General features: G+C 64.2%; 2 protein-coding genes across 2 annotated transcripts; both read right to left on the reverse strand.

Annotated features, from left to right (window-relative positions):
- Window positions 1-151: 151 nt before the first annotated feature.
- Window positions 152-5,181, reverse strand: FCER1G (Fc fragment of IgE receptor Ig). Its single transcript, XM_029055511.2, has 5 exons — window positions 5,127-5,181; window positions 2,932-3,023; window positions 1,356-1,397; window positions 1,155-1,175; window positions 152-435 (listed from the first exon to the last, which is right to left on the reverse strand). The coding sequence occupies exons 1-5, from the start codon at window positions 5,179-5,181 to the stop codon at window positions 373-375; spliced, it is 273 nt and encodes a 90-aa protein (XP_028911344.1). The 3' UTR covers window positions 152-372.
- An 803-nt stretch (window positions 5,182-5,984) lies between these two features.
- Window positions 5,985-15,234, reverse strand: NDUFS2 (NADH:ubiquinone oxidoreductase core subunit S2). The gene is made up of 14 exons (XM_029055133.2): window positions 15,118-15,234; window positions 10,469-10,575; window positions 10,038-10,228; window positions 8,894-9,014; window positions 8,689-8,801; window positions 8,519-8,593; window positions 8,352-8,429; window positions 7,949-8,034; window positions 7,638-7,757; window positions 7,357-7,486; window positions 6,628-6,723; window positions 6,369-6,452; window positions 6,158-6,215; window positions 5,985-6,070 (listed from the first exon to the last, which is right to left on the reverse strand). Exons 1-14 carry the CDS (start codon window positions 15,204-15,206, stop codon window positions 6,033-6,035), a joined length of 1,386 nt encoding a protein of 461 aa, XP_028910966.1. The 5' UTR covers window positions 15,207-15,234; the 3' UTR covers window positions 5,985-6,032.
- Window positions 15,235-21,162: the final 5,928 nt, after the last annotated feature.

Here is a 21,162-nt window from a genome sequence, read left to right on the forward strand (position 1 = left end):
GCTTAAAACACTGTCACAAAGCCCGTACCCCTTCCCCGCCCCTCGGTCTCCTCCCCCAGACCGGGGCCGGAGGGGTTTGGACGGTTCCTCCTCTGACACCTCTCCCGCCGCCCGGGACAGAGGTCAGAGGAGCTCGGACCGGACCTGGGGGGGGGGTCCAAACAGCAGCAGCTTTATTGGAAGGCGGCGGGGGACCGGGCAGAAGGGGCCGGCGGACGTTTATCGTTCCGTATCGCTGAGGGGGCGGGACCGAGGCGTGGAAGGAAGAGTAGGGGGGAAAGGCCTAAAGAGAGCGGGTGGGCCCGTCCCCAGCGAAGGCTGGGAGGGGGATCCGTAGGGGGGGTGGGATCAGGGTCCCGCCGATCCCCCAGGCTACTTCGGGGTCTTCTCATGCTGCAGCGTCTCATAGGTCTCCTGGCTGTGACTGCCCAGACCCTGGGGGAGGAGAAAGGAAAGCGCGGAGGGGAGGGGGCGCGTCACCAACTCTCCCTCCCCGCCCCCGAGTCTGATCCCGATCTTCCCCTCCCCACCCATCCCGCCGACCCGGCACTCCCGACGCGCCCCGACTCCGGGCCCCGGCCGGACGGGACGCCCCCGCCATGCCCCGTCTCTCGGCGGGAAGCGCTTAGCGCAGCGCTCGGCACCCGGTAAGCGCTCGATAAATACGCCGAGGAAGCAGGGGGACGCACCGATCGCTCTCCCCACCTTCAAAAGCTCCCCTAGACCGGAAGCGCGTGGTGGGCGGGGCACGCGTCTGATCATCGTCGCGCCGTGCCCTCCCAAGGGCTCAGAACAGTGCTCGGCACCAAGTAAGCGCCCCGTAAATCCGACCGAACGAACTAAAGCCCATCTCCAAGAGGCCGGCCCCGACCGGGCCCTCGTTTCCTCTTCTCCCGCTCCCTTCCGCGTCCTCCTTGCGCTCGGATCTGCTCCCTTTATCGGCCCCGCGCACAGCCCTCGGCACTCGGGATGTCCTCGGTCGTCGTCATTCACATCGCGCCTCCTCCGTAAGGTCGTGGCGGGCGGGGAGCGTGTCTCCCGACGAGGCTCCACTGCACTCTCCCAAGCGCTCACCACAGTGCTCCGCACGCTCTAAGCGCTCCGTAAATAGGATCGATCGACCGACGGATTGGGGGGGGGGGGGGGTCACTCACCGTGTAGATCCCCTCGGATTTCTGGAGAGACAAAGCGGGGGAGGTTCAGAACCCGGGCCTTCCCACGGAGACCCGACGTCCCCTCGGCCCCCCGGCCCCGAATATCCCGGGCGAGGGCAGAGTCGTGGGGGTCCCGGGGGGGGGGGGGGACACGCGGAGAGCGGGGGAGACCGCGAGGGGGGCGGCGGGCCGGCGACGTACCTCGAAGCCGACGGAGGATTCGGGCTGCTTTCTCACTTGGACCTGGCCGGAGAGAGGACGCGGTTACCGCGGCGGAGCCGCACCCTGACCCCGTCCCCTCCGATCCCCTCCCCTCCCACCTCCTCCTCTGCCAGCCGGGGACCCCCGTAACTGGTGCCCTCCTCTGCCCCCCTCCCCCGCCGGCTCCGGGACGCCTCCCAGGTTGCCCCGTCATTCCTCCCCGAGACCGTCCGCTCCCGGTATCGTCTCGGGTATCGTCTTGCTCGTCTTCATCCCGGTGCTCAGTACGGTGTCGGGCGCGTACTAAGCGCTTAACCAATGCCATGGTCATTATTACCATCCATTCGGTTTGAGGGCTTACTGCCCGCAAAGCACTGGACTAAACGCTTGGGAGAGTGCAACGAAACCACGGACATTCCCTGCCCACGGCGAGCTCGCAGTCCGGAGGGGGAGGCGGACGTTAATATACATAAACTACTTGAGAAGCAGCGTGGCTCAGTGGAAAGAGCGTGGGCTTTGGTTGGGGTCAGGGGTCATGGGTTCGAATCCCAGCTCCGCCACTTGTCAGCTGTGTGACTTTGGGCAAGTCACTTGACTTCTCGGTGCCTCAGTTACCTCATCTGTAAAATGGGGATGAAGACCGTGAGCCCCACATGGGACAACCTGATTCCCCCGTGTCTACCCCAGCGCTTAGAACGGTGCTCGGCGCATAGTAAGCGCTTAACAGATACCAACATTATTATTATTATTATTAATATTAGAAACAAATCAATGAATAAATTAGGGCTATACATATACAGATAGTCATTCATTCGTGATTACTGAGCACTTTCTGCGTGCAAAGCGCTGTACTAAGCATTTGGGAGAGAAGACCAGAACAACAGACACATTCCCTACCCACGACGAGCTCACAGTCTAGAGGGGGAGACGGACATTAATAGAAATAAATGAATTACAGCTATATGCAATCATTCATTCATTCGACGGTAATAATCGAGCGCTTATTGAATGCAAAGCACCGTACCTGCACTTGGGGGAGGACAACGGAACAACAGACAGACACATTCCCTGCCCACGACGAGCTCATAGGGGGAGCCAGACGTTAGTAGAAATAAATAATTACAGATATATATATATATATACGCAGATAATCCATTGTGATTATTGAGCACTTATTGTGTGCAAAGCACTGTAATAAGCGCTTGGGAGATGACAAGAGAACAAGAAACAGATACATTCCCGGCCCACGACGGGCTCACGGTCTAGAGGGGGAGCTAGACGCGAATATATATAAATATATATACAAACATATACATATAAACAAATGTAAATACCATTATTATTATTAATATAAGTGAATAAATCAGTATGAATTGCAGATATATAGAGGTTCTTCCTCCTCTGCCAGTGAGGGGCCTCTCGAAGGACAGGGGCCGGGGACCCACCTGTCCCGTCCTTCCCCCCCGCCGCCTCAGACGAGGTCAGTCAGGACGGCGGGGTGGAGGTACCGCCCCGCCCCCCGCCCCCGCGCCCCCCGACCCCGCGCCCCCCGACCCCGCCGGGGAGCGGCCGGTACCTTGAGACGGCAGTAGAGCAGGGTGAGCACGATGCCGTAGGCGAAGAGGACGGCGTCCAGGATGTAGCACAGCTCGGGCTCGGCCAGGGCCGCTGGGGCCAGAGGAGGAAAGCGGACGGGCGCTCGGGGCCGGACCGACGGCTGGGGGCCAGCGGGACCCCCGTGCCGCCCCCCCCGACCCCAGGCCGGGCCCCGAGTCGGGGCGGAGGGACGACCGGCGGGCTCCCCTCCCCCGCTTCCCCGGGAGCCTCTCGGTGGGGCCCGCGACCGCAGCTCCCCCCGGGTCCCCGGCGCCGCTCGTTCGCCACAGACCGAAACCTCAGCTGGGGCCGGGGGAGGGGGCGCCGGGGGGGGGGGGGGAGCCCGGAGACGAGGGGCAGAGGGACGGGGAGAGGCGGGAGAGACGGGCCGAACCCCAGGAGGGGAACCGAGGCGGGAGGAGAGGCCCCGCCGGACGGGGGTGACCGCGGGGGGCGGTGGGCAGAGGGGGTTTATTCTACCGTCGTCGACCCCCCCCCCCGGCCGCCACGCCCAGAGTCCCGAGCCGGGGGGCCCCAACTCTGAGCGCGAGAGCGGCGCGCGCCCGCCTCCGTGGCCTCTCCCGCCGCTCAGCCCGGCGGCCCTCACCCGGTGAGCGCTCGACAGATTCGATCGACCGACTCCCCTCCGGGTGGCTCCCTACGTTCGGCCCTAGGGCGCCTCCGGCCGTATCCGTCATTTTATTTGCTTCTAGTAACGCCTCTGGACCGTAAGCCCGCGGTGGGCAAGGGACGCGTGTCATAGCGTACTCTCCCAAGCGTTTAGAACGGTGCTCTGAACGTAGTAAGCGCTCGAGAAATACGATCGCTCGGGTCAACCGAGCCCAGGAGAAGCTCCCCGTAGGCCCGGAACACGCCCACCATCGGTTTTACCGTTCTCTGCCGAACATTTTTTTTCTTTTAAATGGCGTTCCTTAAGCACTTACTAGGTGCCGGGCACCGATCTAAACGCTGGGGTGGATTCAAGTTCAAAGGTGGGACGCGGTCCTCGTCCGCCGTCTTAATCCCCGTCGTAGGGACGGTAACCGGGGCACAGAGAAGTGAAGTGACTCGCCCAGGGTCACGCCGCGGACAAGGGGCCGAGATCGGGACCCCCTCTAGACCGTAGGCTCCCTCGAGGGGCCGTAAACTCGACGTGGGCAGGGGACGTGTTTATCGTTCTACCGTACTCTCCCGAAGGCTCGGTACAGCGCCCCGCGCGGAGTAAGCTCTCGATAACTACCATCGACTGACCCAGGTCCTCCCGATTCCCCGGGCCCGGGCTCTAACCACTAGGCCACGCCGGACAGCTCCACGTAATCGCTCAACGGACACCGCCGATGGATCGACCGACGGGGAGCCCGGCCCCGGGTGCACACGTTCGAGGGACGCCGTCGATCGGCCGACGGGGAGCCTGGCTCCGGCCAGAAACCTAATCCGTCGGTCGTAGCTATCGAGCGCTTGCCGGGCGCGGGGCACCGGACTGAGCGTCCGAGTGCAACGTGACACCGCGTTTCCTGCCCACGACGAGCTTACGGTCTAGAGGGGGAGACGGGCATTAACAGGATCGAATAAATGTCGGAGACGGCCGTGAGCGCCGTGCGGCCGGGCCCGACCCACCCCTCGGCAGAGCCGTCGATAAGATGGCGGCCGCGGGGCGGGACGGCCGCGGGGCTCGGGGGCGGGGGGGGGCCCCCAGCCGGGGCCCGCGGAGGGAACCCCCGTCCCCGGCCGCCCCGTCTCCGTTCCCCCTCCGGGTCCGGACCGGGCGGCGACCCGGTCCCCCGACCCCCGGCCTCCGCCGGCCCCCCACGGCCCCGCCGTCCACCGGGCTCCGCCTCCCCCCCCCCCCCCGCCGTGCGCCTGCGCTCCCCTCCCCCCGGGCTCCGTTCGGAGCCGTCGGGGCAGCCGGGGGGGCTCGGCGGGGGCCGTGGCTTCCAGGCCGCCCCCGCCCCCGGCCGGGGGAGCCCGGCACCCGTCCCCTCCCCGTCCCCGACCTCCCACCCGGCTCCCGGGCGGCGGGCGAGGTCGGGTCCCGCCGGGGGCGGGGGTCCTCGGACCCGCGTCGGGGTCCCCCCGGGGGTCGGCCTCGCCCGTCGGGGCCGCCGGGCGCGGCGGTCCCGCGGGTGGGCCCCCGGGCTCTCCCCGGCCCTCCCCGCCCGCGGCCCCCCGACTCACCCGCTTCCTGCGTCAGCAGCAGGAGCAGCAGCAGCTCCACGGCCCAGGGAGTCATGGTGGCGGGGGAGGAGGGGGGTTCGGGCCGGGGCCCCGGGCTGGCTGGCTGGCTGGAGGAGGGCCGGCGTGCGGGGAGAGTGTGTGCAGCTCTGCCTGCAGCTCCCTGACCACAGGACTCACCCCTTCCTGCCCCGCCCCCCCGCCCCCCGCCCCCACCCCCCACGGCTTCGGCCCCTTCTCCTTCCTGGGGCCTGGGCGGGGCCCGGACCCGCCGGAGGGGGAGGCCCGGGAGCCCGGGCTCCCGTCGAGGGGGGCCGGCCCACCCCCCTCGGCTCCCCGCTCTCCCGACCCCGGCCCCGGGCGGCCCCCCGACGGCTCCCGCTCCCCCGGGGAGACGCGGCGAGCCCTCTCCGCCGCCCCCCGCCCGCGGTCCCCGGCTCTCGGGCCGGGCGGGACGGGACGGGACGGGGGGGGTGGGCGGTTCGGAGGGGCGGCGGTGACCACAGGCGGACGCGGGCCGCCCCGAGCGGGGGAAAGAGGAAGAGCGGATCTGGGAAAGAGGAAGTGGGAAGGTGGGGAAGACGTGGGGGAAGTGACTGGGGTTGCTGCTTCGGATGCCCAGCACCCCCGTTTCCCACACCCTCTGAACCCCAACTAACACCAGAGCTGGTCGGTGGGGGGGGCGGGGGGGGGAGGGGCGAGGGGGGAGGAGAAAAAGCGAAGGAGCAACGGCGACGTGACGTACAGAGGAGGCCGGGCTGGGTCGAGTGGCCGCGGAGCAGCTAATTTATTAATTTCCTTTCCCCCGTCCGGATCGCGAACGGACGCGCGTGCACACGCGGATTCCTCGGGGCGGGGGTGGGGGGGGGGGGCTATCTTCGGGGGGGAGGGGGGAGTCGCTCTTGCCCCTCACCGATCCACTTCTCCAAACACGATGTCCTGGGTGCCTGTGGGGAGGGGGAGACGGTCGCCGCTGGACCCCCTCCCAGCCCAGGGCCCCCCCCCCCCCCGCCACCCCTCCCGCGTCCCCTTACCGATAATGGCCACCACGTCTGCCAGCATGTGTCCCTTGGACATCTTGTCCAGGCCGGCCTGGGGGAGGGGGACACAGACACGGGTCAGGACGGGTTGGGGGAGACCAGGAGGTTGGGGGAGAGCGGGGGTGGGGGGAGGGAGGGGCGGTTAAGGGGTTGGGGAGTCAGAGGGGAGGCCGGGGGGGGGGGGGGGCCCCCGGCGGCCTCTCACCAAGTGGGCGAAGCCGGGCGCCTTGATCTTGCAGCGATAGGGACGGCTGCTGCCGTCCGAAATGAGGTAGACGCCAAACTCGCCCTGGGCGGGGAGGGCGGGGAGGGGAGAGGAGGAACGTCAGTCTCCGGCCGCCCCCCGAACCGGCGCCGGGCCCTTCCCCGGCGGCGCCCGCCGCGGCGCCCCCCGCTCCTTGCCCTCCCGACCCCTCGGCGCCCAGACCGCCCCCCGCCCCCGCCCCCCGCCTCCATCCCTTCACCTTGGGAGCTTCGATGGCTGTGTAGGTGGCCCCGGGGGGCACCTGGTAGCCCTCGGTGTACAGCTTGAAGTGATGGATCAGCGACTCCATGGACGTCTGGCGAGACGGGGGAGACGGAAAGGAGGGGACGGGGGAGCCACGTGCAACCGGAACGGCCCCGACCCCCCCCCCCCGGTCCCATCGGGGGCGACGGGCGGGGCGGGCGGCGGGGGGGAGGGGATGGGGCCCGGGCCCGGGAATCGGCCCGGCGTGGCGGTTCCGACGCGGGCCCGGGGGTCACGGGGCTGGAGGTCCCGATCCCGGTCCTGCCTCTTGACTGCCGGGCGACCTCGGGGAAGTCACTCTACTCGTCTGGGCCTCCGTTACCTCATCCGGAAAACGACCGAAACCGTGAGGACCCCGCGGGACGGGACCTGCACCCGACCCGACCTGCTCGGGCGGTATACTGCCGGGCGCTTAGTAAGCGCTTAACGAATACCACGGTCACGATGGTCAGAAGGTCACGGATTCTCCTCCCGGCTCCCCGACGTGTCTGCCGCGTGACCGTGGGCGAGTCCCTTCGCTTGCTCCGGGCCTCGGTTCCCCCGTCGGGAAAAAGGGAATCGAGGGCGCGATTCCCCCGCGGGGGCAAGGGACCGCGTCCAACCTAACCCGAATCTACCCCAGCGCTCGGAAGAGGGCTCGGCATATAGCGAGCGCCGACCGGGTACCGTGGTTATCGTTCCCCACCTTCATCTCGGCCCGCTTTGGGGGGGACACCTTGGCGTCGTCCACCTTGATCTCGCCCGGGGGCATCTTGTTGAGGCTCTGGAGGATAATGTGCAGGCACTGGCGCATCTCCTCCACGCGGCACAGGTACCTGGGGCCGGGCGAGGGGCGGGAAGAGGGGGAGCGAGGGGAGGGGGACGGGGTCACCACCGGAGGCGGCGGCGGCGCCCGGGCCGCCCTGGGCCGTCGCGGGGGGGGGACGGGGGCGGGAGGAAGGGAGGAGGGGAGGGGGCCCCCCTCACCTGTCGTAACAGTCCCCGTTGGAGCCGATGGGGACGTCGAACTCCACCTGGTCGTACACGTCGTACGGCTGGGTCTTCCGCAGGTCCCACTTGATCCCCGAACCCCGGAGCATCACCCCGCTGCGGAGGGAGGGACGGGGCGGAGGCGGTGGGGGAGACCGGCCGGTCGGCCCCCGTCCCGCCCCTCCCCGCCGGGCCCCTAGACCCGAAGCTCGCCGGGGGCGGGGCCTCCGTCTCTCTACCGTCACCCCGTACTCCCCCACGCGCTCGGCGCGGCGCTCCGCCCTCTCCGATAAACACGGCCGACCGACCTGAAGCCGTAGTCGAGGGCCTCCTCCGCCGTCACCACGCCGATGCCGATCGTCCGGTTCCGCCAGATGCGGTTGTTGGTCAGCATCTGCCGGGCGCGGCGGGGTCAGGCCGGGGAGAAGGGAGGCCACGGGCGGACCGGCGCCTCCCCGACCGCCCCCTCCGCCGGTGGTAGCCCGGGGGCCGGAGCCCCCCGGCGGCGGCCGACGGACTCGAGCCGGGGGAAAGAGAAGAAATCCTCCGGGTGGGGGGCGGTGGGCAGGAACGGGGTGCCCCGGGGGGACGGGGAGGGGCGAGAGGAGGAGGTGGGACCCGAGACGAGAGGAGACCGGGACGGGAGTTACTCCCGGAACCCTCTGCAACCGGCGATCCCCGGCACGGCAACTCTCCCGAGCCCCATCTCACCTCCTCCAGCTCGTCGATGCGCAGGGAGAAGTTCTTGGCGAACTCGTAGATGTCGTCCATGAGGCCCAGGGGCAGGTCCTGCGGGGGCAGCGGGGAGGACCAGCGCGGTGACCCCGGGGGGAGGCCCCCCCCCCCCCCCGTCCCGCGGGGGAGCCCGGGGGACTCACCTGGTGCACCCCCCCGGGCCGGATGTAGGCCGCGTGCATCCGCGCTCCGGACACGCGCTCGTAGAATTCGAACATCTGGGGGGACACGGCGGCGGGGAGAAGTCTTAGGCCTGACCCCCGGCCCCTCCTCCCCGCCCCCCACCCCGGCTCCCCGGCCCGCCCCCGCCAACCTTCTCTCTCTCCTCAAACATCCAGAAGAAGGGGGTCATGGCCCCGATGTCTAGCGCGTGGGTGGTCAGTGCCATAATGTGGTTCAGCAGGCGGGTGATCTCCCCAAATAACACTGCGGGGAGAGGAGGGGACGGGGGGCGGGTCAGAGGGTCCGAGGGGGGAGGAGCCGGGGCGAGGGCAACGGGAGGGGGTCCCCGGCCCTACCTCGGATCCACTGGGCCCGGGGGGGCGGCCGGATGTTGAGCAGCTTCTCCACGGCCAGCGAATAGGCCTGCTCGTTGCACATCATCGAGACGTAGTCCAGGCGGTCGAAGTAGGGGAGGGCCTGCGTGGGCGACCGGGTCAGACCCTCCGGCCAGGGGCCACCCCCACGCGCCTCGGGGCGGCCCGGGCCTTCACCGGCCCCGCGGGGCCCCCGCGAGCGAGCCTGGGGCGGGGGGGGGGAGCCGGGGACGCGGCGAAGGCAGCAGCAACGGCAGCTGGGATTCCCACAGACCCCGGGGGGTGGGGCGGGACGCAGGGCAGAGCTACTCCCCCCTTCCTCCCACCAGCCCTCCCGACGCCGTGTGCGTCCACCGCCCCCCGCTCGCCCCCCGCCCTCAAGGGAGAACAACGTCACACGCGTGGGGCCGGGCCTGGCGGGAAGTGACCCCCGGGGCCGGCGAGATCGTCAGGGCCCGTGCGGGGGGGGGGCACGGAGATCGTCACTGCGGGGCAGGAGTTCCCTAAATTCGGCGACCCCTTTCCTCCGGGGAGAAGGGGTGGGCGAGGCCCAGCCCCGGACGCGGCGCTCACGCGCGTAAAGGGCCGGCTGATCGGCGTTGAGGAGTCGCGGGACAGTCCGGTCCCCCCATCTCCCCCTCGGGGTGGCCCGGCACCTCCCCCAGGCCACCCCCTACCCACCCCCGTCGGCGCCGGGACCGGGAAACGGGGCCGGCTGACTCACGCGATCGGGAGAGCGGCCGGGGCGGGGGAGTGCGGGAGCTGACGGAGAGACGGGCTCGGGTGCCGGCATCGGCCCGCCGTGGGCCCCCCTCCCCGCCCGCCCCGGCCCCCGCCAGGCGGCCGACATCGTCCGTCCCCCCGACGCCGGGACGGGCGGAGGCCTGGCCCCGGGGAGGGCGGAGTCGGGGGGGGGGGGAGCCAGAGGAAGGAGGAAAAGTCGGTGAGGGGAGCCAGAAGTCCATCCGCAGCACCGGACCCGGTCCCCCCGGGGGGAGGGTCTTCGACCCGGATCCTCAGAGACCCCGGTCTGATCTCGGCCCCCCGGGGACGGGTTGGGGAGACCCCCCCCGGGCTCCGCCCCCGACGCCCTCCTCCCCGCGGTCCATCCCCCCTCCCCCCCGACCTGCAGGTAGGTCTTGTGCTCGATGAGTTTCTCGGTGCCGCGGTGGAGCAGGCCGATGTGGGGGTCGCAGCGCCGCACCATCTCGCCGCTCAGCTCCATCACCAGCCGCAGGACCCCGTGGGCCGCCGGGTGCTGGGGCCCAAAGTTCAGGGTCACGTTGGCCACCTTCCTCTCCTTCGGGGGGTCCACGTCTGCGGGGTCGGGGGGGGATCCCCTCAGTTCGGGGGCCGAGGCGGGGGGACAGGTCCACCTCCCCCCGACGCCCGCCTTTCGCCGGAGCCCCCGGGGGTGGGTGGAGGCTCACCGTTCCAGAAAGCGGGGGGGCGGCCCGGACGGGGCTCACCCTTCCCGGACCAGAGGGGTGGGGAGGAGGGAACGGGACTCCGCCGTTCCAGATGGGCCGGGGGAGGCGGGGTGGGGGAGACACTCACCGTTCCAAGGTGGGGGCTTCCAGTGAGCGGTCCCCTTGCTGGGGTACATGACGGCCCCCCCGAACTGCTCCGCCCACTCCACATCTGGCTGCCACTGGCGGGCTCCTCTGCAGAGAGGCAGGCGGGTCAGCGGGGAGGAGGAGGCCGGGTGCCAGGGACGCCCCCGTCCCATCTCCCCCCCCCCCCCCAACGCTCCCTCCGTGGGATTTAAGACGGATGAGGCCCGGCCCCCACCGCCCCCCGGCCGTCATCGGCGAGCCGATCCTACTCGGTGAGCGTCGTCGGTGGGCAGGACGCCGTACTGGGCGCTTGGGAAAGTACGACGTAAGACAACAGATGCTCTCCCCGCCCACACGAGCTTACGGTCTAGAGACCGTCACATCCGGAGATACGAGAAGCTGCGCGGCGGAAAGGGGCCGGGCTTGGGGGGGTCAGAGGTCCTAATCCCGGCTCTGCCGCCCATCGGCTGTGTGACTTTGGGCGAGTCGCGTCACTTCTCCGGGCCTCAGTGACCTCATTTGGAAAATGGGGATGAAGACTGGGAGCCCCACGCGGGATAACCTGATCGCCTTGTATCTGCCCAGCGCTTAGGACGGTGCTCGGCACACGCTAAGCGCTTAATACCCCAATTATTATTATTATTACTATCGGAGGAGACGGACGTTAATATACGTCTCTCACCTTCAATGTGGTCTGAATCCGGGCTGGGGAGCGGGTGGGATGGGGGGGCGCGAAGAGAACGGGGAGGACGTCCCGTAAACCCGGCTACCGACCCCCTCTTCACCTGTCGCCTGGGAACTAGCCGCGGCTGCTAAAGCTGGAAACGATCCCGACGACGTTAATAATAACTGTGGCATCCGTTAAGCGCTTGCTACGTGTCAGGCACCGTACTAAGCGCTGGGGTAGAGAGAAGCTAATCAGGTCGGACGCGGTCTCCACACGGGGCTCACAGACCTAATCCCCCTTTTTCCAGACGAGGGAACGGAGGCCCAGAGAAGTAAAGTGCCCTGCCCACGGTCACACAGCCAGGCAAACGGTGGAGCCGGGATGAGACCCCAGGTCCTCCGGGGCTCTAACCACTAGGCCACGCTGCTTCTCTGACTCAGGACCAGGATAATAATAACAACGTTGGTGCAGAGCACTGTTCTAAGCGCTGCGGGAGATCCAGGGTAATGAGGTTGTCCCCGGTGGGGCTCGCCGACTTAGTCCCCATTTTCCAGCTGAGGTCACTGAGGCCCAGAGAGGGGAGGTGACTTGCCCACGGTCACCCAGCCGCCAAGTGGATCCCAACTGTCCTCCGGCTGCTTGTCGGCTAGAGAAAGGGCCTCCTACCCCTAAGGAGCTCACATTCCAGCAGGATCTCTGGACGGATCCCGGGAGGAATCACCGTCGTCACGGTATCTGTTAAGCGCCTCCTAGGTGCCCAGCCCCGTTCTGAGCAACGATCGTACTCACGGAGCCTCTGCCGTGCAGAACCCCGGCCTAGGTGCTTGAGAAGGTAAAACAGAAGCACAGGCTGGGTTCCCTGCCCACAGAGAGTTTCCACTCTAATGGGGGAGAGGAGGGGGAGGAAGGCGGCTCTTAAAAAGTATTTACAAGAAGTGGAAACTCAATGACTAAACTGACCGTTCAACCGCATCCAGACGCTCAGCCAGACTGCAAACTTCTCGTCTCCTATCGTGTTCTCATCCACTCGGTCCTATTTATCGAGCGCTTACTGCGTAAACCCTCGGGAGGGCACAACGCGACGACAAACGGACGCACTCCCTGCCCCCAGTGAGTTTACGGCCTTCAGCTGGGGAGACAGACGTCGACCCAGACGCGCAAATTACTCCCAAGGATTTTGTACAGTGCTTCGCACCCAGTGGGGACTCAATAAATACTATTCTTCTGCCTGCTGCAGACAAGGGCAGAGGATGGATAATCCCCGGGCGAAGCAGCACGGCCTGGCGGATAAAGAAGGGGCCCGGGAGTCCGAAGGACCGGGGGGCAGGGGCTGCTGGTGGAAATCTGGACACCGGGCCGACTCTGCCCGCTGCGATTTCATCCCGGCGTGCTCTGGCTCCGCCGGGCAAAATGATCTCTCCACCGATCGACACCCGTGACCATCGCCCTCGCCGGCTGTTCCGGACACTCAACGCCCTCCCCGCCCCGCCATCCCTTGCCCCCGGCGACCGGGCCACCTACCCTTTTAAGAGAATTGACACTGTCTGGAGTGGGATCTCCCGAAAACCTCCCCTGCCCCTTCTTTAACTCTCCCATCTTTCCCGGCGGTGTCTCGAGAGGAGACCTGCCTTCTCTCGCAATGCAGCCCCCCTTACCTGCCCGTCTGACCCCATTCCTTCGCATCTTATCCAAACACTCGCCCCTTCCCTTCTTCCCTCCCCGACCGCCATCGTCAACTATTCACCCTCCCGTGGCTTCTTCCCCACCGCTTTCAAACGTGCCCACGTCTCCCGGTCCTAAATAAACCCCCTCCCTTCGGCCCACGGCTCCCTCCCTCTACTCCACCCTGACCGTGGGTTCGGCTCCGCCACTTGTCTGCTGTGTGACTCTGGGCAGGGCCCTTCGCTTCTCTGGACCTCAGTGACCTCATCTGGAAAACGGGGGTGGAGACCGTGAGCCTGACGTCTAGATTTCCACCAGTAGCCCCCCGGTCCTTCGGACTCCCGGGCCCCTTCTCTACCCACCGGGCCGTGCCGCTTCACCGGGGGATTTGGGGATTATCCATCCACCGCCCTCGTCCCTAGCAGGCAGAAACCTGATTTACTCGTATCCACCCCGGCGCTTAGTACAGTGCCTGGAACGTAGGAAGCGCTTAAATACCCCAATTATTATTATGAATGAATGAAATATCACAACTGTGATTACTTTTAGGCGGTAGAGGCGGCCGATGGGCCGACAGCGGCAGGCGCTGAAGAATCTAAGCGGGACAGATTTGAGGGGAGGGAGGGGGGAGGCAGGAAAGGAAATGAGGAAGCGGGTCCGGGGGCCCAGCTCCGCCCTAGGGGCATCTCACCAAGGGAAACTCGGGACCCCTCTCCCCGGGGTGGAGTTGGGGGGGCCAACAGTCATACCAGAAGGGGCCTGGTCCCCAACTGAGAAGGAACGGGAGGTGCACCCCAAATCCGAGCAACGGCTTCCCCGCTTCTGACCTCTGGGCGCCCCTAACTGCCCCCCTAGAGTTAGACCCCTGCCCCAAACGTAAAAGGGCAACGCAACCCTCCCGGTGCACAATAATCCAAACCTTCCCGCTCTGGGAATTTACGGGGGGCTGGGTGACTGGTGGGATATCGGGGGTCAGAATGGGAAGAGCGTGGCTCAGTGGAAAGGGCCCGGGCTTGGGAGTCGCGGGTCATGGGTTCGAATCCCAGCTCCGCCACGCGTCAGCTGGGGGGACCGTGGGCAAGGCACTTCACTGCTCTGGGCCTCAGTTACCTCACCTGTAAAATGGGGATGAAGACTGTGAGCCTCACGAGGGACAACCCGATGACCCTGTATCTACCCCAGAGCTCAGAACAGTGCTCTGCACATAGTAGGCACTTAATAAATACCAACATTATTATTATCATCATCTACCCTGAGCACTTAGAACAGGGGCTGGCACACAGCGCTTAACAAATACCACAAACGCGGCATAGTGGCAAGAGCCCGGGCCTGGTAATCAGAAGGTCATGGGTTCTAATCCTCGCTCCGCCACTTCTCTGCCGTGTGACCTCGGGCAGATCACTTCACTGGGCCTCGGTGACCTCACCTGGAAAATGGGGATCGAGACTGCGAGCCTCACGTGGGACAAGGGGCTGAGTCCAACACCATTTGCTCGTATCCACCCCAGCGCCTAGTACAGGGCCTGCCACATAGTAAACGCTTCACAAGGCCCACAGTTATTATAATTATTACTATAATTACTAATGATCGCAGATTTGGAGGAGGGTTATGGGCTGCTGCGGGTCAAGCAGTGAAAGGCGGGGAAGGTGATTTACGGGTCAGAGGAAGACAGGGTCCTGAGGGGAAGGAGAAGGGTGGAAATGGTGGTACTTGCTAAGCGCTTACTATGTTCCAAGCACTGTTCTAAACGCTGGATCCCAGAAGCAGCGTGGCTCAGTGGCAAGAGCCCGGGCTTGGGAGTCAGAGGTCGTGGGTTCTAATCCCGGCTCCGCCACTTGTCAGCTGGGTGACCTTGGGCAAGTCACTTCACTGGGCCTCAGTTTTGTCATCTGGAAAATGGGGATGAAGACTGGGAGCCCCACGTGGGACCGCTTGATGACCTTGTATCCCTCCAGCGCTTCGAACAGTGCTTTGCACGTAGTGAGCGCTTAACAAACACCAACATTATTATTGTTCTAATCCCGCCTCCTCCGCTTGTCTGCTGTGTGACCTTGGGCCGGTCACTTCCCTGGGCCTCAGTGACCTCGTCTGTCAAATGGGGATGAAGTCCACGTGGGGCGATCTGATGCCCCTGTGCCTACCCCGACGCTCGGAACAGTGCTTGGCACATAGTGAGCGCCTAACGGGGATGGGGTGGAGGGAAGCGGGGGTGGCCGGAGGTGTGCGGAACGTTGCGTCCGCCCGGGCCGGTCCTAAGCGAGGGGAGGGAGTTTGGGGGGGGGGGGTCCCTCGGAAGGGGGCCCGGCCCTCCGCGGCCTCACCTGCTGGGCTGGGCGGGCAACCCGAGGCCGGGCCTCAGGACCGGGCCCGAAAGGCCCCGGAGCCGTCCCACCGCCCTCAGCGCCGCCATCTTCCCCCTGACACCGCCGCCGCACTTGAAGGAAGGAGAAGCGGGCGGAAGTGACCCCCGCCGGCTTCACGGCCGTTGGCCCAGGCGGGGGCTGGGGCGCCATCTTGGAAGAGGGCGGAGCCGGGGCGCCATCTTGGAAGAGGGCGGACCCGGCCGCATCCGGGGCCTCGGCTGGCCTTCATCGCCGCCCGGAGCGCGGAGCCCGGACTCCATCTTTACTGTGGGCAAGCACCAGGCGGGCTCTCTCTCTTTTCTGCCGGTCCTCCCCCACCACGGGCAGTGACTCTCCCTCCTTCTTCTAGGAAGCCCTCTTCTAGGAACTCTCCCTTCTTCTTCTTCGCTTCTCCGTGCCTCAGTTGCCTTCTTCTAGGAAGCCTTCTTCTAGGAACTCTCCCTTCTTCTTCTTCTTCTTCGCTTCTCCGTGCCTCAGTTGCCTCACCTGGAAAATGGGGATTGAGACCGCGAGCCCCACGTGGGACAACCTGATGACCTCGTATCTACAACGGTGCTTGGCACTGAGCGAGCGCTTAAATACTGTCATTATTATCACTGTTCAAAGCCTTATCGAAGGCACATCTCCTCCAAGAGGCCCTCCCTGATTAAACCCTCCTTTAGTGGAGCAGGTACAGCCTGGCCTGGGAGTCCGAAGGTCCTCACCCCCACTCTGCCACGTGTCTGCTGTGTGACCTTGGACAAGTCACTTCACTTCTGTGACCTTGGGCGAGTCACTTCACTTCTGGGCCTCGGTCACCTCATCTGCAAAATGGGGATTGAGACCAGGAGCCGCATACGGGCCGGGGACGGTGTCCAACCCGATTTGGTTGTATCCACCCCAGTGCTTAATACAGTACCTGGGCACATTCATCCGTTCATTCAAGCGTATTTAGGGAGCGCTTACTGTGTGCAGAGCACTGGGCTAGACGCTCAGCAATAGAGACAATCCCTGCCCACAATGGGTTTATAATCTAGAAACATAGTGAGTGCTTAACGCTATTTATTATTATTATTATTATTCTCCCACTCCCTTCTTCATCCCCCTGACTTGCTCCCTCTGTTCTTCCCCCTCCCAGCCCCGCGGCGCTTATGTTCCTATTCATTCAATAGTATTTATTGAGCGCTTACTACGTGCAGAGCACTGTACTAAGCGCTTGGAATATACAATTCGGCAACAGATAGAGACAATCCCTGCCCGATGATGGGCTTTCCTATCTGATGACGTTCATTTATTTATTTATATTCATGTCTGTCTCCACCCCTCTAGATTGTAAACTCGTGGGCAGGGAATGTGTCTGTTTATTGTCCCTCCCAAGGGCAGAGCACTGTACTGAGCGTTTGGAATGGACAAATCGGCAACAGATAGAGACGGTCCCCGCCCGTCGACGGGCTTACGGTCTAATCGGGGGGGATGGGGGCACCGGGAGGGCTCCCAATCAGCCGATCAATCGTGCCCTGGGAAAGGGGGTCCCACAGTTAGGGCTGACCCCGGATGGGGGTTGGGGGGGCGGCCTCTAGCCCCCTCCCCCTGCTCTCCCCTGCCCCCCTCCAACTCCCTCCAGGGACATCCCAGAACCCAGATGTAATGTCCGTGGTGTTTGGTCGGTGCTTACTACGTGGCAGGCACCGTATTAAGCGCCGGACCGGCCACGAGGCAAATCGGGTCGGAAACGGTCCCTGTCCCACACGGGGCTCCCAGTCAATCCCCATTTTACGGATGAGGCGACCGAGGCCCGGAGAAGTGACTTGTCCAAGGCCACGCGGCAAAGTGGCGGGATTAGAACCCATGACCTTCCGACGCCCAGGCTCGGGCGCTATCCCCTGCGCCACGCTGCTTCCGGATGCGCCCCAGCCTTGCGCGTCTGGGCCACCGTCAGTCGATCGATCCATTATATTTATGGAGCGCTTACTCTGTGCGGGGCACAAGAGAAGCAGCGTGGCCTTGCAGAGAGAGCACGGGCCTGGGAGTCAGAAGGTCACGAGTTCTAATCCCGCCTCCGCCGCCACTTGTCGGCTGCGTCACCTCGGGCCAGTCACTTCACTTCTCTGGGCCTCAGTGACCTCATCTGTAAAATGGGGATTAACTGGGAGCCTCACCCGTGGGACCACCCGATGACCCCGTATCTCCCCCAGCGCTCAGAACGGTGCTCGGCACGTAGTAAGCGCTTAACAAACACCAACATTATCGGGAGAATCCAAAACAAAAGAGTCAGCAGACACGTTCCCTGCCCATAACGAGCTGAGAGTCTACGGGGGGGAGACAGACGTTGCTATGAATAAATAAATAAGTCATTTATAATCTAGAATTTAAAGCTTGGACCTCAACGCTTCCAGGGAGAGGGGCCAAGCCCTCCCTTTCAGGAACAGCGGCAGGAGAGTCGGGGTGCGGGGCGTCCCGGTGTGAGCGGCGGCCAGGAGACCCCCGGCCCCCCTCCCCAATCCGACATCCGCAAGCCCACCGCCCGCCCCGCTCCGGGCCCTACACCCACACGCCTCGCCTCCAGATGTGCGGCCTCCGAGTGGGAAGCGGGGGGCTGGGGAGCAGGCGGGGCCGGGATCCCCGGCCAGATCCGAACCGGGAGCCAAGGCCACCCGGAGCGGGAAGGGGGGAGACGCCGCGAGGACGGGGAAGGGTTGGGGGCATCTGGGGGGCGGAGGGGGGGGGGGACGATGGACGGGGTGGACGGAGGCTGGGAGCCGCAGAGCTCCATCCAGCCCCACGTGCGAGCTCTGCGAAGCTTCCCCCAGACTTCCCCCCCCGGGCCAAGTCCGGGAACGGATAATAATAACATCTGTTCGGCGGTTCCTATGCTCCGAGCGCTGTACTAAGCGCTGGGGCTCACCGTCTCTTTTCACGCCCCACCCCCAACCCCACAGCACTGACGGCGAAGCTTTCGATTCAATTTTATAAAGTACATCTTTATTTACGCGAAGGTCCGTCTCCCCGGCCGGGCTGTGGGCTCGTCCCGGGCAAGGAACGTGTCTGCTCGTTCTGTTGTAGGGTCCTCTCCCAAGCGCTTAGTACAGCGTTCCGCACACAGTAAGCGCTCCATAAATACCACTGCTTGACTGGAGGAGGGGGAGAGGGGCGACTCTGTCTCTCTACTTGTTTTTGTTTTGTTTTGCGGTTCGTCTCCCCGCTTCTAGACCGGGAGCCCGTTGTTGGATAGGGATCGTCTCTATCTGTTGCCGAATTGGACTTTCCAAGCGCTTAATACAGTGCTCTGCACCCACTAAGCGCTCCATAAATACGATCGAGTGAAGAAAGGAAGGAATGGACGTCGGCGGGGGGGGGTCTCGATGTCCCGTTTCTGGAAATCCTTAGCCTGACCCCCCCCACGCACACGCTCCCAACCCCACAGCTCTTTATTATTATTGCTATCGTTATTAATAATGAGAAGTGTGGGATTTGTTAAGCGCCGTTCTAAGCGCCGGGCTGGATGTAAGCAAATGGGGTTGGACGCAGTCCCCGTCCCACAGGGGATTCACCAGCTTAATCCCCATTTTACGGATGAGGTAACCGAGGCCCGGAGAAGTGAAGCGACTTGCCCAAGGTTACACAGCGGACACTTGGATTAGAACCCAGATCCTTTAGATCACTTATTTGTTTCTATTAACGTCTGTCTCCCCTTCCAGACCGTAAAATTGTTTTGGGCAGGGAATATGTCCGTTAAACCTATTGCGTAGTACTCACTCAGGCGCCTAGAAGAAGCAGGTCGGTATTTGTTAAGCGCTTACTACGTGCCAAGCACTGTTCTAAGCGCTGGGGTAGATACAAGGTCATCAGGTTGTCCCACGTAGGGCTCACGGTGTTAATCCCCATCTTCCAGATGAGGTAACTGAGGCCCGGAGAAGTGAAGCGACTCCCCGAGGTCACACAGCTGAGAAGCGGCGGAGCCGGGATTAGAACCCAGGACCTCTGACTCCCAAGCCCGCGCTCTTTCCACTGAGCCACGCTGCTTGGTACAATGCTCTGCGGGTGCTAATAACCAATAAATACGATCGATGGGCCGATCAACCCCGTCCGCGGCCAGGCCGGGGGGAGAGACGTCCGCACCCGGCCCGCGTCGGACCCGTCTGTGTGGTTCTGGGGTCTTAGGTAGCCCGGAACTGACCGGACACCCCACCCTCCCACCCCCGCCCCTCCAAGAGGGGAAGGGGCATGACTGACCTCCGACCTCTCCCCCCCCAAACCCCTCCCAGGGGGGTGGGACGATAATCTAGACTCTAAAGTTGTTGTGGGCAGGGAACGTGTCTGTTTATCGTTGGATTGCATTCATTCGTTCAGTCGGGTTTAATTGAGCGCCTACTGCGTGCCGAGCGCCGTACTAAGCATTTGGGAGAGTACGATACAACCATCAGTAGACACGAGAAGCAGCGTGGCTCAGTGGAAAGGGCCCGGGCTTTGGAGTCAGAGGTCATGGGTTCAAATCCCGGCTCCGCCACTTGTCAGCTGGGTGACTGTGCGCGAGTCACTTCGCTTCTCTGGGCCTCAGTTCCCTCATCTGGAAAATGGGGATGAAGACCGTGAGCCCCACGCGGGACGACCTGATTCCCCTGTGTCTCCCCCAGCGCTTAGAACAGTGCTCTTGCACGTAGTAAGCGCTTAACAAATGCCAACATTATTATTGTCACGTTCCCTGCCCACAGCGAGCGTACAGTCTCGGGGGTGCGGGGAGACAGGCACCAGTACAGATAAATAGATGACGGATACGTAGATCGTCCTCTCCCAAGCATTTAGTACAGCGCTCTGTCCCGCCGTCGACCCCTGGCCCACGTCCCCCCTCCGGCCCGGAACGCCCTCCCTCCTCACCTCCGCCAAACTAGTTCCCTTCCCCCCTTCAAAGAGCTCACCTCCTCCAGGAGGCCTTCCCACGCCGAGCCCCCCTTTTCCTCGGCTCCCCTTCCCTCCCCCATCGCCCCGACTCCCTCCGTCTGCCCTACCCCCCGTCCCACAGCACTTGTGCATAGAGATCTATAATTCTCTTTATATTAATGCCTATTTAGTTGTTCCGACGTGTATATATATCTGTAATTCTATTTATTTATATCGATGCTATTAATGTTGGGATTTGTTAAGTGCTTACTGTTCTAAGCGCTGGGGGAGATACAGGGTCATCAGCTTATCCCACGTGAGGCTCACGGTCCTCATCCCTATCGATGCCCGTGGACTCGTTTTGCCGTCCGTCTCCCCCCTTCTAGACTGGGAGCCCGTTCGGGGCCGGGATTGTCTCTCTCTGTTGCTGAACTGTACTTTCCAAGCGCCTACTAGGGTGTTCGGCTGGCAGCAAGCGCTCAATAAATACGGTCGAATGAATGAACGAAATGCGTGAATGCCCGCATAAATCCGCCTGACCGAGTGAGCGAACGAATGAAGAATCTTGGAACAGACCAGTGTCACTTCTCGGCAAGTTGGGATCTTCCAGAAGGAGACGGAGCCGCTTCTCCGCTTCCGGCTCCCACGACCGATTTGCCCCGGGAGAGGGGCCGATTTCCAGCTTTAAAGGAGAACCGGCTCCTCCTCCTCCCCTCCCCCCACACCCGGCCCCGACTACGGTCTCAATCCCGGTCCCCCCAGCCCCCCTCGGTCGGCCCCGGACCCTCCCAGCCCCAGCTGGGCCACCGACTGAGTCTTCTCCTCCCTCCCCGGCCACTGTGTGAGTGGGAAAAAACTCCGTGCCTTCCCCGCACGCCCCTCCGGGAGTTCCTTTCGCAGAACGCGCCCCGTCCTGGGCCAAGGGGAGGCCGGGCCGGGGGCCGGGAACGTGTCCCCCCTCTCTGTCTCCCCGACCCTCCTCTAATAATCATCACCATAACGATAACTGTGGAACTCGTGAAGCCCTTGATGCCCGTTTACTTGTTCGGATGCCTGTCTCCCCCCCCCCTTCTAGACCGTGAGCCCGTCGTGGGCCGGGATCGTCTCACCCTGCGGCTGACTTGACCTTTCCAAGCGCTTAGTACG

The sequence above is a fragment of the Ornithorhynchus anatinus genome, chromosome X5 (genome assembly GCF_004115215.2).
Source record: "Ornithorhynchus anatinus isolate Pmale09 chromosome X5, mOrnAna1.pri.v4, whole genome shotgun sequence".
NCBI classification, from domain to species: domain Eukaryota; kingdom Metazoa; phylum Chordata; class Mammalia; order Monotremata; family Ornithorhynchidae; genus Ornithorhynchus; species Ornithorhynchus anatinus.

Excerpts from the sequence above, each read along its gene's own strand:
- FCER1G (XM_029055511.2), bottom strand. The coding sequence starts at position 5,181 with ATGACTCCCTGGGCCGTGGAGCTGCTGCTGCTCCTGCTGCTGACGCAG. Across the intron at positions 3,024-5,126 it reads GCTGCTGACGCAGGAAGCGG|CGGCCCTGGCCGAGCCCGAG; the intron begins GTGAGTCGGGGG and ends CTCTGGCCCCAG. Across the intron at positions 436-1,154 it reads AATCCGAGGGGATCTACACG|GGTCTGGGCAGTCACAGCCA; the intron begins GTGAGTGACCCC and ends CTCCTCCCCCAG.
- NDUFS2 (XM_029055133.2), bottom strand. The coding sequence starts at position 15,206 with ATGGCGGCGCTGAGGGCGGTGGGACGGCTCCGGGGCCTTTCGGGCCCG. Across the intron at positions 9,015-10,037 it reads AGCACAAGACCTACCTGCAG|GCCCTCCCCTACTTCGACCG; the intron begins GTCGGGGGGGAG and ends TCGCCCACGCAG. Across the intron at positions 8,035-8,351 it reads GCATCGACGAGCTGGAGGAG|ATGCTGACCAACAACCGCAT; the intron begins GTGAGATGGGGC and ends CGCGCCCGGCAG.